Source organism: Hypomesus transpacificus, chromosome 12 (assembly GCF_021917145.1).
Source record: "Hypomesus transpacificus isolate Combined female chromosome 12, fHypTra1, whole genome shotgun sequence".
In the NCBI taxonomy this organism is placed as follows: Eukaryota; Metazoa; Chordata; class Actinopteri; order Osmeriformes; family Osmeridae; genus Hypomesus; species Hypomesus transpacificus.
Window position 1 is genome coordinate 5,351,934 of NC_061071.1, and position 15,000 is coordinate 5,366,933.

The 15,000-nt window shown below is 47.2% G+C and overlaps 2 protein-coding genes across 5 annotated transcripts; both read left to right on the forward strand.

Annotated features, from left to right (window-relative positions):
- The first annotated feature begins 799 nt into the window (after nt 1-799).
- LOC124475071 (natterin-4-like) lies at nt 800-2,344 on the forward strand. 2 transcript variants are annotated; one of them, XM_047031598.1, is made up of 2 exons: nt 800-1,611; nt 1,657-2,344. In XM_047031598.1, exons 1-2 carry the CDS (start codon nt 849-851, stop codon nt 2,001-2,003), a joined length of 1,110 nt encoding a protein of 369 aa, XP_046887554.1. In that variant the 5' UTR covers nt 800-848; the 3' UTR covers nt 2,004-2,344. The 2 variants fall into 2 exon arrangements, with proteins under 2 accessions (XP_046887554.1, XP_046887555.1); XM_047031599.1 differs by having other exon boundaries at nt 800-1,152; nt 1,202-2,344.
- Nucleotides 2,345-6,530: 4,186 nt separating this feature from the next.
- Nucleotides 6,531-12,326, forward strand: LOC124474621 (coiled-coil domain-containing protein 81-like). Of its 3 annotated transcripts, XM_047030960.1 has the most exons (14): nt 6,531-6,777; nt 6,959-7,020; nt 7,246-7,399; nt 7,759-8,018; nt 8,175-8,358; nt 8,846-8,963; nt 9,298-9,406; nt 9,633-9,779; nt 10,014-10,121; nt 10,280-10,449; nt 10,593-10,671; nt 11,217-11,437; nt 11,602-11,727; nt 11,921-12,326. In XM_047030960.1, the coding sequence occupies exons 1-14, from the start codon at nt 6,699-6,701 to the stop codon at nt 12,054-12,056; spliced, it is 1,953 nt and encodes a 650-aa protein (XP_046886916.1). In that variant the 5' UTR covers nt 6,531-6,698; the 3' UTR covers nt 12,057-12,326. The 3 variants fall into 3 exon arrangements, with proteins under 3 accessions (XP_046886916.1, XP_046886918.1, XP_046886917.1); XM_047030962.1 differs by lacking the exons at nt 11,217-11,437; nt 11,602-11,727; nt 11,921-12,326 and adding an exon at nt 10,899-11,208; XM_047030961.1 differs by lacking the exon at nt 7,246-7,399 and having other exon boundaries at nt 6,688-7,020.
- The last annotated feature ends 2,674 nt before the right edge of the window (nt 12,327-15,000 follow it).

Here is a 15,000-nt window from a genome sequence, read left to right on the forward strand (position 1 = left end):
TCGCTGCCACCCGTGCCAAGTCAAACATGGGTGTGACCATGGGCATGAACGGGGTAACACTTTGAGTTGAGTGGGTGCAGGTGTCACAACCCCATCCCCTGGAGCTCTTTTTTCCTGTCTGTCTGTTTGTGTGTTTTGTGTAATGCTGGGTACACACTCAAATATATCTACATCTATATTTTAAGATTTTCTAAATGTGCGAGACCACAAACATCAAGAAGGGAGGGTAGTCAGATTTTTGTTTCTGTAAATTCAAATGCAAGTACTTTATTTGATCTTGTTGGTGGCTTTTTTCGTGTCTAGGGTGTAAAGAGGTGGTACGTGCAGAAAGAAGCAGGACAGGGGTCAGTTGAGGAGAGGAAACAGCCCCATGTAAGGAATTAGGCTAGAGAGGAGACTTGTTTGTCCCCATGTAAGGAATTAGGCTAAAGAGAAGACTTGTTTTGTCCCAAAGTCAGTTATGGGGTAAGAACGAGCTGGGGGAGTCACTCTCCCCTCCCGTTAGAATGTTCTTTTCAGTAGGAAGTCAGATAAGGATGACCTGATAGTGTGGTGCCTTGCTCTTTAGAGCCACTGGTTGCATAAGAATGACCAATGACGGTGGACATCTGTTTATCTTGAACAAACAGTGTGTTGTCTAATAATTGCCAAAGATATTTGTTTGTACTAAAGTCCACTCTTCAGTGTACATGTGTTCAGTAAATAATTATGTCACAACAGTCAAATGCTGTTTTTTTTTCAGTTGATGATTTCCAAGGAACTCCCTTGGTTATTCCAAAATGCTATAAAAGTGGCATTCTCTCTGGGGAGAAACAGACATCTATCAGAGAGACATAAAGAAACAAAACATGCGCCTGCCAGCCTGGGTCATCTGTGCTTTTCTGCTGCAGAGCATCCTTGCTGAGGACAATGATGGCTACCCGAAGCTTTCCAACGAGATTGTCACTCAAACCGTCACCAAAACAGTCGTGACCATGGTGGAAGCAACGCAGGCTTCTAGTAAAAGGACTCGAAGAGAAATCCCTCCCCGCCTCGATTACAAGGACGTGTTCGTGAAATGGGTGAAATGGTCTGGTTCTCTGCCTTCGTTTTCTGTGCAGGCGTACATACCTGGAACGGGAAGAACGGACTACATCTGTGCTTCCCATACTGGTTGTTACTGGGCCACTGGCTACCACAACCCCACTTTAGGCCCATACTGCTACTACCCCTGCCATGGGGAGCAGGGTAGATCCTCAGAGTTTGATATACTGATCAACGAGCAAAATCTGGAGCTGTTGGAGTGGAAGGCTTTCAAAGGTGACTTCAAAAATGGGGTCACTTCATCTGTATCTAGGAAAATGTATGTTGGGATGCATACATCCGGTATTGGGACAATCTTTGATAAAACGTTCTACCAGCCCCTGCTTGGTGATGAACGATACTTTAAAGAAGACTTTTATATCATGACAATGGAAACAGGACAATCCGAGCAGAGAATCCATGACATTGAGTACAACATTAATGATCTGGACATGCTTTCCCAACAACCGACTGTATTCAATCAGATGAGAGTGGAGAACCATAACTGCAGAGACTTGGATCAGGAGGTGAATCTGGAGGGGAGCACAGAGAGACAGAGTACCTGGGAGACAAGCCTCTCCAACAGCCTGACTCTCTCTGCCTCCATACAGGTCACGGTACCGTTTGTCTCTGCCTCTGCAGGAGTGGAGTACTCAGATGCCAAAACCATCACCAATGGCAACTCCCTGACTGAGACCGTGACTCACTCTCTCACTGTGAAAGCCACAGTTCCTCCCAACCACTCCTGTGTGGTGAAGATGGCGGGGAAGACGCAAAACCTCAACATCCCGTACAAAGCTCAACTTTCGAGGGAGTTTCCTAATGGGAAAGTCCATACCATCACAGTGTCTGGGATGTACAAAGGTGTCCAGGTGGGGGAGATGCATGCTGTGGCAGAGCGCTGCGTACCCCTCCCCAACGCCAAGCCCTGCCCCGCCTGAAACAGAGAGGCACATCTAATCCTGCCTACATCTGATTGATGACTCTTGTTTTCTTGAATTTGTACACTTATTTTTAATCACAAGATTTTTATTCAATCAAACCATTTTCTAAATGTGCATATTAAAAGTACACAAAAGAAATGTTTGATGATGAATTCTCAAAACACTGATTGATTCTTCCTACCTACTTCTGATTGATGACTACATATATATCTTCACAATGTAGTTGTATGATTTGTGCTGTGCCCCCTTTGCATTCCTGTGTGTGTTTGTAAACTCAATAATTGTTTGTATATCTGCCTTTATGCAATAATTAAAAATAAAATAAAAGTATGCTTGAATATGAAGTATGCTCTAACATTCAATATATCGCCCAGCTAGGGCAGTTCTACACGGGGGGCTACAGGGGCCAGTGCCCCTGAAAAAAATGTTTTGCGTTGTTTCTTCTTCTAGTCGTCATCATGAAACGAGGAAGGGACATTGCAGTAGTGCTGGTCCGCTCGGTACTACCGTATCGATACTGTCCCGAAACATTCAACACACACTGCATCGGAACAACGTTTCAAGACAGGTTTTAAAAACACTTCCGGTCACGTGTCAAAGTGTTCCGAAACGTTTTGTGATTTGATCTTGAACGAAACCTGTCTTGTGCTTGCCAAAAGACTGACTTGTCGGGGTATAAAATGATGCGTGAGACCTTGGTTGAGAGATTTGTGAGTTTGTGAGTTTGAGACAGTTTGAGAGAGTTATAGACAGTTAGAGAACGTTAGAGAAAGTTAGTTATGGGCCATTCGCGAAATCCTGTTTGTTCATTTGTCTGTTTGTGTGCAGTTGTGTGTATAAACAAAAACAAAAAAATATATATGAATATGTAACAACATTACATTGAGTTTATCGTCTCAAACAGTTGGAAGATCATAATTTGACTTGATTGAGTTGTTAAATTGAAAACCATCGCTCCCGTATTCGATAACACTTCATCTGCATTGAAGGACGGCAATAATTCCAGTAAACCACAATGATCTTTAAGATGCCTATGTGGAATTAGGTATAAGACTGTAGGTTATGCCATACTCGTAGCTGCCAGCAGATGTCTCTGAGTAAAGGTTTCGAGCGTTTCAAAGGCCCCGACTCCAAAGTTTCAATTGTCTCAGTGTTTCAAAAAGCCTCGATTTGCCCATCACTACATTGCAGCCTTTTTTTGCCACAGTATATAAACAAGTGAGAGAAACATATTAAGGTATTGAGAGAGCTGAGGAGCTGGAAGAGGGAGAGCCAGAGCCGTTTGTATGTTTTAATGTAAAGCACAATTGAAGTATTTAATGTTAAAATATCATTTGTTACAGTTTTTTATGTGCCCCTCTGATTAAACACAGGCCCCCCCAATAAAATGTGTCTAGAGCCGCCACTGTCATCCCGCCCTAATGACTACTCTTTTCTTGAATTTCTAAACTTATTTGAACCAAATCACAAATTAAAGATTATTATTCAAATTACTATATTTCCAGTAAACGAGACACAGGTGCAGACGATTGTCCTAATATTCTGGGGATGCCGAGTACGGCAGCCAATCACCGCAGAAGACTTTGGCGTTACAGACATTTAGAATTCAACAGTTCTGGCAGGAGGAGATCTCTCAACACTGCTGCTTCAGACAGTTGTGTCACAAACCGAAGTATCAGCTCACAATCGCTGCTCGTGGTTGGGCTGTCGCCTCCTCTCCTCTGCCCCCATACAGGTATCGGCAAGCCCCCAGATGGCACTGGGGAGGTGACCCCGATCCGTCCCCTACTGTGGCCCTGAAGTGCAAATCACCCCCCCTAATATGATTAAATCTCCCAATTGAAAACACTCCCCCCCAATACAAGTCAACTCGCCCCAAATCGGATGACTTGTTCACCTCCCCCCAATACAAAAACACGCTCCGCCAAATGGAAAACAACATTACATTAACTCAAAAACACATTACATTAACTCTAAACGGAAAGGGTAGGTACTACACTTCAGCGCTGATTGGATGCAGTAGGCTAACTAACAAGAAATAAGATATTGATTGACAGAAGTACAACATGCAACAACCTGACAGAGTTACGTGCACCAGGACATTTATGTGTAGCATAGGCTACGTATGCAAAAGCATAAATTGCTTGTTAAACGTAAACATCGATAGCCAAACAACTAGTCCACGTAACTCTGTCATTATCATGAACCTGATCGTTTTGGTTGGGGAAAGAGGAAACATTAATGTTTACAATTCAGAGTCATGACACTACACTTCATTTTAATCAGGGTCATTCCTATGAAATAATCTCAGATATGCTGTTTCACAATATAAGTAGCCTATGCGCACGCTAAAAACGCAGTTGAAGGAAGCAGGACTTTTCAGAAGAAAAAACCTAATAGTCCACTACAGAAGAACGAAATGCCACAATGACAGAGTAACGTGGACCAGGATAGTTGTTTGGATATCGATTTTTACATTTAACACAAAATACTTTTGCCTAAGTAGCCTACTATTTGCTACATTCTTCGATAGCCAAACAAATGTTCTGGTGCACGTAACTCTGCCAGGCTATTGCATTTTGTACTTCTGTCGATCAATTTCATATTTCTTGTTAGTTAGCCTACTGCATCCAATCAGCGCTAAAGTGTAGGCCTAGTACCTACCCTTTCCGTTCAGAGTTAATGTAATGTGTTTCATGAGTTAATGTAATGTCGTTTTCCATTTGGGGGAGCGTGTTTTTGTATTGGGGAGAGGTGAACAAGTCATCCGATTTGGGGGGAGTTGACTTGTTTTGGGGGGGAGTGTTTTCATTTGGGGGATGTACTCATGTTAGGGGGTGTGATTTGCACTTCAGGGCCACCGTAGTCCCCACTACTCTCCCTACGTATGGCTACAAGCATCATTTCATAACTGCACAGCTGATTGGGCAATGTTAGCGATGTTAACGTGTATTAGCACGTGTAACGTTAGCCACACAAAAGTACTACAACACTTGAAAAAAAAAGTGTTTTATGCTTATATATAGTATTTTTGGAGCCAGCGTTTGTGGTTTTAGGCTTGGTGTCTTCCTGGTTGTCATAAAGATGACGTTAGTAGCCCCGTTCATTTGACTGGTTAAAATTGAAATGTTTGGCTCGCTCCCTTTCCTTAACCTATTGGTTGCGATCAAACATGACACAAAAAAGGCTCAATGGCATTGCTGTGTGCCATATTCACCAAGACAGACTTGACAAACTGGACAGACAAGACAGACAGCCCAGCAATATCTTCAGGGAAATGAAAGGAGGAGAGATGTTTTTGGGACCTATTGAATCTGCTTCTAGAGCAGGGGTATTAAATCCTGGTCCGGGACCCCCTGTCCTGCATGTTTTTAAACCATTCATTTGAATCAGGTGTGCTGGAGCAGGGAAACATCAAAAACATGCAGGACAGGGGTCCCGAGGACCAGGATTGAACACCCCTGTTCTAGATCAGTGGTTCTCAATCCTGGTCCTCGGGACCCCCTGCCCTGCATGTTTTAGATATTTCCCTGCTCCAACACACCTGATTCAAATAAATGGACCTGATAACGACCCATTCATTTAAATCAGGTTTGTTTATATTTGTATTTTGTATTTACATCATGCTGAGATCAGCAATGTTTAAATAAAACATTTGCAGAGGGCATGAAGTTATTGACATACTAATGTTTATTGCAGCTTCATATATTGAAGCTGCAATAAACATTGCATATACTGTATATATATAGTACCAGTCTGACTGGTACTGTATATATGTATATACATATATATTATATTACACAAAACAACTAATTGAGTTGGAATCATTTGCTGACAGCTTGGTCCCCCCCCAGTTCAAAAATTCCATCTGCACCCCTGCACTCATCGTGCCTATTTTAAGAAAATTTTCTAAAGTGTTTTCTAAAATGTGTTCTCACGGACTTCTTTGTAATCATCCAAAATAATGTTAGGCTAAGTGTATGGGTATTTTTCCAAGTAGGCCATGACTGGTCATACGTGTGATGTATTGAGTGGCAACGCGCCGTGAACTGAGTGGGCCGCGCGCCGTGTATTAAGTGAGTGGGCCGGTATGACAGTAATGTCCCGGGCCACTTTTTTGCCCCAGTCCGCCCCTGGTCGCGGGCCGGTCTGCTTTTCAAAGTCCCGGGCTGTTTTTCGTTCCCAGTCCGACCCTGGTGGGGCCCCATGTCGCGCCGTGTGCTCTACATTTTTTTGCCCCTGCCCTTCAAACAACCTGAGTCCGCCACTGACCACACGGTCTCTGCTGGTCCACTGAAAATTTGATCGAGTTGAGTCCTTGAGGTTGCGGTTTATAACCGGATGTCACCCGCATCTAAAGCATAATGGGTAGCTATAGACTAGGCCTAATTAATCTCAAGGAGAGCTCAAGTAGACATAGATTATTGTGAGGAGAACATATCCGTCACAATACTATATGTTACTTATTAGCAGCGCTAGAGAACGTCAGACTTCAACTGGCCTTCCTGGACAACGTTGCGGGGGGTGCGACTCTATTGTGACATTGCTCCTGGCAACAAAGGCATGGGAGGAGCAGCGCTGTTTGGACACATATATCCGCCGGGTTAGGAGACGGCTATTACCGGCAGGAAGAATTTTGGAGACTGACAAAAATCTTTGCTCTCTCCGTGCCAAAGACTTCGCGCCTGTAGGATGCCGGACACGCTGTTATCAGTGGTGTCTGAGGCGGAGAGGAGAGCTTTCCCAACGCTCTCCCATCTGTCTGAAAACGGTAGGCCTACGGAAACTTATCACGGCAATTTCTAACCCATTTTACGAGCCAACCACAAATACAACAATAACAGTTTATATTGAGCAAATGTTTTGTTTGCACGATAAACATTTGTAATGGCTACAAACTTGAAGTGTGTTATTTTACGCTTCTCGGACGTGTCATGTCGGCCGTGCGCCAGACGTAGACAGTATCTGGGCCAACGTATCGTCCTTCGTGGAGAAGCAGATGAGCTTGCAGAAGGTAGGAATCCTGATAGTTGAGATTACAGTAGCCGTAGGCTACAGTAGATTATACGCATGTAATAGTAGAAACAGTGAAGTAGGCCTATAAAGAGGAGACCAAAATACATTTCAGAGTCCAAGCCGCTAATCTACAGAACCGGATGATTGGAAAATTTCGAGAGAATGATCGGTTGATTAGTTTGTGACTGATTGATTGACTGGTGGGCTGATGTGTGTGATCCAGGGGGTCCACATTGTGGGTCTGGGGACGTTCACCTTCTCTCAGCAGAAGCTGGACATGGGGAACAAGTTAATCCTCCTGCAGAGGCCCATCTTCCTGCTATCAGAGAAGCTGCTTCTGAGCCATGGTCTGAAGCAGACCAGACCACTGGCCCCAGGTAGGGAGGAGGGGAGGGGAGGGGGGGACAGGGGAGGGGAAAAAGGAATGAGAAAACACAGGAAGGGAGGAGGGGAGTCACTTGTGCTAAAACATGGTCTGAAGCAGACCAGACCACTGGCTGTGGTTAGGGGAGGGGAGGGAGTTGGATGGGGAGGAGAGGGAGGACAGGAAGAGGAGGGCAGAGGAAAGCAGGTAGACGTAGAGGGAGGAGGACAACTTCACAGACTATGTCACCAAAAAACGACAATACACACATTCCATTTGTTGAACCAGATGAAGTGAACGCATGCATATATACATGTACTGCATGCGTGTGTATGCAGCTACTGTATGTGTGTGTGTGTGTGTGTCCGACAGCAGAGGACGTTCCTGTGGTGCCTCTGAACCACGCCGCTCTGTCGGCGGAGAGCCCGTTTGAGCGCGACACGGTGGAGGGCTGTGTCCGCGAGACACTGCTCCTCCTGCTGAGAGCCGTGGCGGGCGGCCGCGCCGTCCTCTTTACCTTCCAGGGCGTGGGGGTGCTCTGCTTCAGGCACGGCAAGGTCAAGATGAAGTTCTACCGGGACTTTATCAGCTCCATGGACGGTTCCGGCAGACTGCTCTGGGCTCTGAGTAACGTGAGTCTGTCTGACTGTCTGATTGCTTGCTTGTCTGCCTGTCTATATGCCTGTCTATCTGACTGCCTATGCTATCTGACTGTCCAACTGTCTGTCTGTCTGTCTGTCTGTGTCTGTCTGTCTCTCTCTGTGTCTGTCTGCCCCCACTCCCTACAGAGTCCATGTGCTACCAGCCTGCTGTCAGGTCGTATGTCCAGCTTACGGCGTCCAGCCACCATCACTCCACAGCCTCCCAGGACCAGCCATGGGGAGGAGGGCTCTGAGGGAGGGCAGGACAGGAGGAGCCAGGCCCCTCCAGACCACAACATCCATCAGGACAACACAGGGGACATCACAGAGGGTGAGAGCAGGGCGAGAGAGGCTGGGTAGAGAGGGTCTGGGTAGACAGAGAAGCTGGGTAAAGAGAGGCTGGGTAGAGAGAGGCTGGGTAGAGAGAAGCTGGGTAGAGAGAGGCTGAGTAGACAGAGAGGCTGGGTAGAGAGAAGCTGGGTAGAGAGAGGCTGAGTAGACAGAGAGGCTGGGTAGACAGAGAGGCTGGGTAGACAGAGAGGCTGGGTAGACAGAGAGGCTGGGAAGAGTGGTTGAGAAGAGTGACGCTGGGTAAAGAGAAGCTTGGTAGAGTGAGGCTGGGTAGAGAGAGGCTGGGTAGACAGAGAGGCTGGGTAGAGCGAGGCTGGGTAGACAGAGAGGCTGGGCAGACAGAGAAGCTGGGCAGAGTGGTTGAGTAGAGAGAGGTTGGGTAGAGGGTTTCATAGGACTGGATTGAGTACATTTGACATAAATGTGTGTGTGTGTGTGTGTGCATGTGCATTTGCATGTGTCTCCAGAGCCCACCCCCCGCCCTGATCGGCCTCAGCACAGACAGACCCTGCAGACTGCCAAGGTGAACGCTGTCAGCTTAACTGAGGACCTAGACACCTCACCCCCTGCTGTGGCTGCTGACAGGTACACACACACACACACACACACACAGTTCATACACACACACACACACTACAATCCCATAATGAAACCTCAGAGGTGGTCCTATTACATTACGTCCTGGGTGATACACACAGACACATACATACACACACACACGCACACACATACACACATTTAGCCCAGAGGTGGTCAGTGTAACCAGAGCTCTGAGGACAACATGAGACTAACCATACTGTCTGAATGGACAAACAGATGGATGAATGGATGGATGAATGGATGGACTTCTTTTGACTGCCATCCCAGCCCCCCTGGAAGAGTGGCAGGGGGTGGTTGACTGGCTGCCCTGTGTTTCCAGGTGCAGTTCCAGTGTCTGCCTCTTACCAGGAGAGGGCGCTGTTGAGGAGGGGAGGAGAGGACAGTCTCCCCCGGAGGCACCCTGTGTGAATCACAACCGTGCTGGACAGGTGTGTGTGTCTGACTGGTGTATGTGTGTGAAACCTGTATGTATGTGTGTGATTGTGTGTGTGTGTATAAACTGTTTGTGTGTTTGTAACCTGTGTTTGTAACCTGTGTTTGTAACCTGTGTGTGTAACCTGTGTGTGTAACCTGTATGTCTGTGTGTAACCTCTGTGTCTGTGTGTAACCTGTATGTCGGTGTGTGTGTGTGTAACCTCTGTGTATCTCCTGCAGGAGCTGTGCTACCTGTGCATGCAGCGCTCCCAGAGGAACGTTCCTCTGTACCTGCAGGAGGAGAGGAGGAGGGAGGAGCAGGAGGCAAACAGGGGGCTGCTCATCCATCAACAGCTCAGAGACCAGGCTTACCTGCAGAGAGAGCGGGTCAGACACACGCACACACTCACACACACCTACACACATGAGGACACACATCACATATTAACACGCAGGACACACTCATACACACTGGAACCCGCACATTCACACACTCGCATAGATAAATACACAGACACACACACACACAGGCACACTCATCCACACATTCAGAGTGTGTGACGTTGTGTTTGAGTGTGTAATTGTGTATACCTGTGTGAGCATGTGTGTTTGTGCTCCTAGGCTGACCGTCAAAAGCTCAAGCAGCACGCCCAAAAGCTGTCAGCTTTTAACCTGGGTGTGGCCGATGCTCTGAAGGAACGCAAGACCAATCGCAGCTCCCAATTCCATGTAAGCCAATGACGAGCTTGCTTGTAAGCCAATGATGAGTGGTCTTAATGTCATGTGACTTCTCCGTAGGTCAAAGCTATCAGGTATTTCACTCCTCTAACATCTGCCCATACAAAAAGTCAATCACAGACAATTTATTTCTCTTTGATACCCACCAGGGTTCCTACATCTTCGGGGGGCGCCCCCCCACCCCTTTCAGTGGGCCCAGCCAGCAGAGTTACAGCCAGAAGCTGAGAGAGCAGGCGGGCTGGACGAGGGACCAGAACAAACACACCCAAAAGGACCAGGACATGCTTGACCGTCTGCAACAGGCTCAGCTGGCCCAGGAGTGAGTCCACACACACACATACACACAGATACTTTCACACACACATACATACATACACACAAACATATACTCAAACACACGTACCAATAGACACCATGCTTGGATACTGTGGTCATATGAATGTGGAGGTGTGTGTGTGTCAGGATTGCATTGCAGAAGACCCAGCAGATCCTGAAGAAACACAACGATACTAAGAACTACCAGAGAGCCCTGGACACACAGGTGGGACACTGTCACACTCACACACACACACATTGACATACACATACACACACACACAGCCTCCCCCCCTGCTTTTCACACACACACACACAAACACACTCACTCCCTCACTCACTCACGCATGCATGCATGCACGTAGCAGTACATCTCCAATAAAGCTTGTGTGGAGGGAGAAATATACAGGTGATTGACAGGTGTGTGGCCTTATGTACTGCTGTGATGTGCAGGTGGGGCCGGGTGCTGACAGATCCAGATGTGTTGAAGACAGGGGAGTGATGCTCCCGCCTATAAACAAGCAGGATTGGGAGCCAGAGCAGGCAGGAAGCAGTTACAATAGCCGTATTACAGATCAAATCAAACACCAAACAAATAAAAGCCAGAAAACAAGAAAAAAAGGAAACAAATAATGAATAAACAGACAGAAAAATCAGACGGACAGACAGATGATAGACGGATGGATAGATATATCCATTGATCCATCGATCGATTCATACACTCATAGATACACACAGACAGACAGACAGATAACCTGTCTTCTCCACCAGGTGGCAAACCAGGGTCCAGGCATCCCTGCACGCCAGCCCGACGGAGCCGTGTTTGGCCTTCTTGACTCCACTGCTGCCAGTCTGGCCAATCAGAGAGAGCGGGCCCAGCGGGTCTACCAGGAACAGCTGGAGATAGCCAATCGAAAGATGAGGGCGGAGCTAGACCGTCGGCTGACCGAGGGGAAGGAGGAGAGAGAGATGCTGCGGAGGAACAGAAGGGAGTAAGTGGAGGAGAGGAGAAAAGAGGGAGGAGAGGATGGAGTGAGGGGGAGAAGAAGAGGGGAGAGGAAAGGTGTCAAAGAGGCGAGGACGAGAGAGAAAGAGGAGAGGGTGGGCAACTAAGTTGGTAATACAGGTGTGTGTGTGTGTGTGTGTGTGTGTGCAGGCTGATAGCAGACCGGATCAGCCGTTTTGAGCGGATGCGGAGCCTGCGTTCCTCTTTGGAGACCACCTGGAGCTGCAGCGCCACTCTGAAACACCAGAGAGACCGTCAGGAGAGAAACTTCCTACGGTAGGAGGGGAGGAGAGGGAACTTCCTACCTTACGAGGGAGTGGGGGCTTCATACATTATGAGGAGGGAGGATAAGGCGGGGAAACACCGTCAGGGTAGACTTCCTTCCTTCCTTCAGTTCTGTGGTTCTGTGTTCATCAAGTGCTGTTCTTTGAAAAGGTTCTGGTGCTAATAAGTTGGCTTGTTTCGACAGGTCTCACACTGGCCTGCTGATTGACCAGTGTGAACGGTATCGCAGGTGTCACCAGTGTCACAAGAAGACCAGCAACTGTGGAGAGAGCAACATTTGGAAGTCTCACTGCGCGCTAGGGACCAGATTCATGGTCTAAACAGACAGAAGGGCAAACTGTCAGGAAGGCCAATCGACAGATAGGCTACAATTGCAATAAAGACAGATACGTCTGACAAGCTCTCGAACGTATACCAGTGTGGTGTGTTGTGTGTTAGTGTGCATGTTAGCATTGCGTGCATTGCATATTGTGTGTGTGTGCAACGTGTAGGATAGTGTGAATTGCATATTTTGTGTGTGGGAGTGTGCTGTGGATCGAGTATTGCCAACGTGGTGCAATTGCTCAGTTAATAAACTTACAGTACCATTAGTGTGTCAACCGAGCAACTCTCTGTTTTCAGTCTGTCTCGCACACATCCCTCCCTCCATTGTTTTTCCTCTTCTGTAACCCGGCTCAGTCAAGAGAGAAGGCCAGGGATGGAGAGGGAAGGATCGAAGGTTGGAGAGAAACACGGAGTGAGAGAGAGAAGGGAAGGGAGAGGTAGAAAGAGACTGATACCGGAGGCACAGAGGTGAGAGCTGTCGGAAGAGGATGATGGGAGGGCAAAGGATGAGGACACGGGGATGAGGAGATGGGAGGAGGAGGAGGAGAAGGTGAGATCATGGTGCGATGTTGACACAGAACATGAGTTATGAAGATGAAGTTCAGGGTCCTGGAGCTAATTAGAGAGATCTTTGTCTCCTCTATGGCTCTCGCCCTTCATCTCTCCCCCCTGTCCTCATTTTTCTCTCTTTGTCTCATCTCTCATCCCTCTCCCTAATGTTGGATGATGTTTTATGACCTGGCTACTCTTTGTTTAAGTGTGTGTGTGTGTGCAGCAGCCAGCTCTCATGACATCAGGGACCAGGCAAGATGCACACGCGTGCACACTGTAAATCAACTACAGACACACACACACACTAACATACAAACAAACACACACACTGACAGAAGATGATCTCCAGATGAAGACCCACCCTGAAACACATGCGATTCTTTATGTCCTGGTGATAGATAGCAAGTTTCAGGTCTGGTTGAGTTAGACAATCAGTTTCTCCTGTGTGAGGCCAGGCCCAACATACAGGCTCCTCTCAGAGTACTCGTCTATAAAACTCCAGCCCTCCCAGGACACTGCGGATAGATATTCCTCCTCTCAAGTACAGTTCTCCAGATCCACATACATTTGAGTCAAATGTGATCTTGCCTTCACAGGAGAACTGGGGGATATGCAACTCGTATTTACACACACACCGTGAAAGGGAGAAACAGAGATAAAAAGTCTCTAATGAAGAGAGAGATTTTCAACTTTCCCAGGGTAGCACATCCAATCGATGTCAATGTTTCTGGCACACAAACACACACACGGACACACACACACTGCTTGGCTGTAGATTGCAGAATTTGCAGTCCAGATGTTGCAGCATTTAGACACACACCCTGTCCACACACGCTATGTAACCCCACAGGATCCCCCCCCACCTCCAACCCTGACACACACACACTTTTCACACACTACGGAGCCCCACGTCATGGACTCTCTTCTTACACCAGTTAATTATGTTACAGTCTATTCCGTTATGGATCCATGTGTAAACATACATTATCAATGTTTATTGATCCAAATAGCCGAACTGAAGTAATAGCCAGTAAACACAAACTCCAGACCAGCTGGGACAGAAGGCAGGCAAACTCCAACAGCATCATGTAATCGAACGTGACACATGTGATCCTGTCTGGGCCTGTAGTGAGGAGGTCTGTGTGTGATTACAGTTGTGATCTGATCAGGAGTCAGCTGTTGTAGCTGCCAGGCATCAGCCTTGAGGAACCCCACCTGCATCCAGAGTCTCTGGACAGGGTTTTTCACACACACACACACACACAAACACACACACACACAAACACACACACGTACACACACACTTACACAAACACACACACTTACACACATTAACAGTTCGGAGAACAGGAACTCCAGTTGGGTAAGTGTCAAAAACAGATATTCGTGACAGAAATATATTTCCTTACTGCCTCCACCTATCCTGTACCTTTTCCGGACACAGCCCAGCACATCCTCACACACACACACACACACACACAAACATGCGTACGCACAGAATATAAGCTCTTTAATCCACCCTTCCGTCCCCTGTGCGCATGTCCTCTTATGTCTTCCCTCACTCGCTCCACCCTTTCTCTTTCTCTCTCCCACCTCCCTTCATCTCTCCCTTCATTTGTCTTTCCCTCCTCCCCCTTTTCTTTCTCTTCCTCTCCCTCCAGTTGAGGTGGGATTTCGGACTCTTTCTCCGAACCATATGTCTCCATTTCAAAATAACGACCCAGGGGGTTGAGGAAGGCAAGGAGGGAGGGAACCGGAAGGTGAGGGGGATTCCTGGTCTATCCTGGTCTGTCAATGTATGTGTGCCAGAAGCTCTAACGTTGACTGGACTAAAGTTGAACATCTCTGCCATCAGAGACATTCTTCTCTGCTCTCTCCAGGCCTAGTGTTCAGATATCTATACTGCTTCCTGTCTGGCTAGTGGATGGTGTCTCTACTAACCTAACCCTTACAGTAATACCAGTCTGGCAAGTATCTATTCCCTGGTGGGTTAGAAAGAGAGAGAGACAGACAGAGAGAGAGAGAGAGAGACAGAGAGAGGGAGAGAGAGTGAGAGAGATAGAGAGAGAGAGAGAGAGAGAGAGAGAGAGAGAGAGAGAGAGAGAGAGAAGAGAGAAAAAAAGAGAGAGAAAAAAGAGAGAGAAAAAAAGTGTGTATGTGGTTGTGTGGAAGAGGAAGAACTCACGCCAGAGACATAAGGAGAGAAGCAGCTGTGTTCTTGGTTCTCATGACTGTTTATGGACAAACTATGCTAGGAACACACACACAAACATACACCCACACAGGGATAGTGAAGGAGAGGGTGGGGGAGAGAAGGAGAAAGAGAGAGAGAGAAAGGGATCAGGGTATTGATCCTGAGCCAGTCATTACAGCCTCTAAAATACATCT

Excerpts from the sequence above, each read along its gene's own strand:
- LOC124474621 (XM_047030960.1), top strand. The coding sequence starts at position 6,699 with ATGCCGGACACGCTGTTATCAGTGGTGTCTGAGGCGGAGAGGAGAGCT. Across the intron at positions 10,450-10,592 it reads CAGGCTCAGCTGGCCCAGGA|GATTGCATTGCAGAAGACCC; the intron begins GTGAGTCCACAC and ends TGTGTGTGTCAG. Across the intron at positions 11,728-11,920 it reads CAGGAGAGAAACTTCCTACG|GTCTCACACTGGCCTGCTGA; the intron begins GTAGGAGGGGAG and ends TTGTTTCGACAG.
- LOC124475071 (XM_047031598.1), top strand. The coding sequence starts at position 849 with ATGCGCCTGCCAGCCTGGGTCATCTGTGCTTTTCTGCTGCAGAGCATC. Across the intron at positions 1,612-1,656 it reads GAATCTGGAGGGGAGCACAG|TCTCTGCCTCCATACAGGTC; the intron begins AGAGACAGAGTA and ends ACAGCCTGACTC.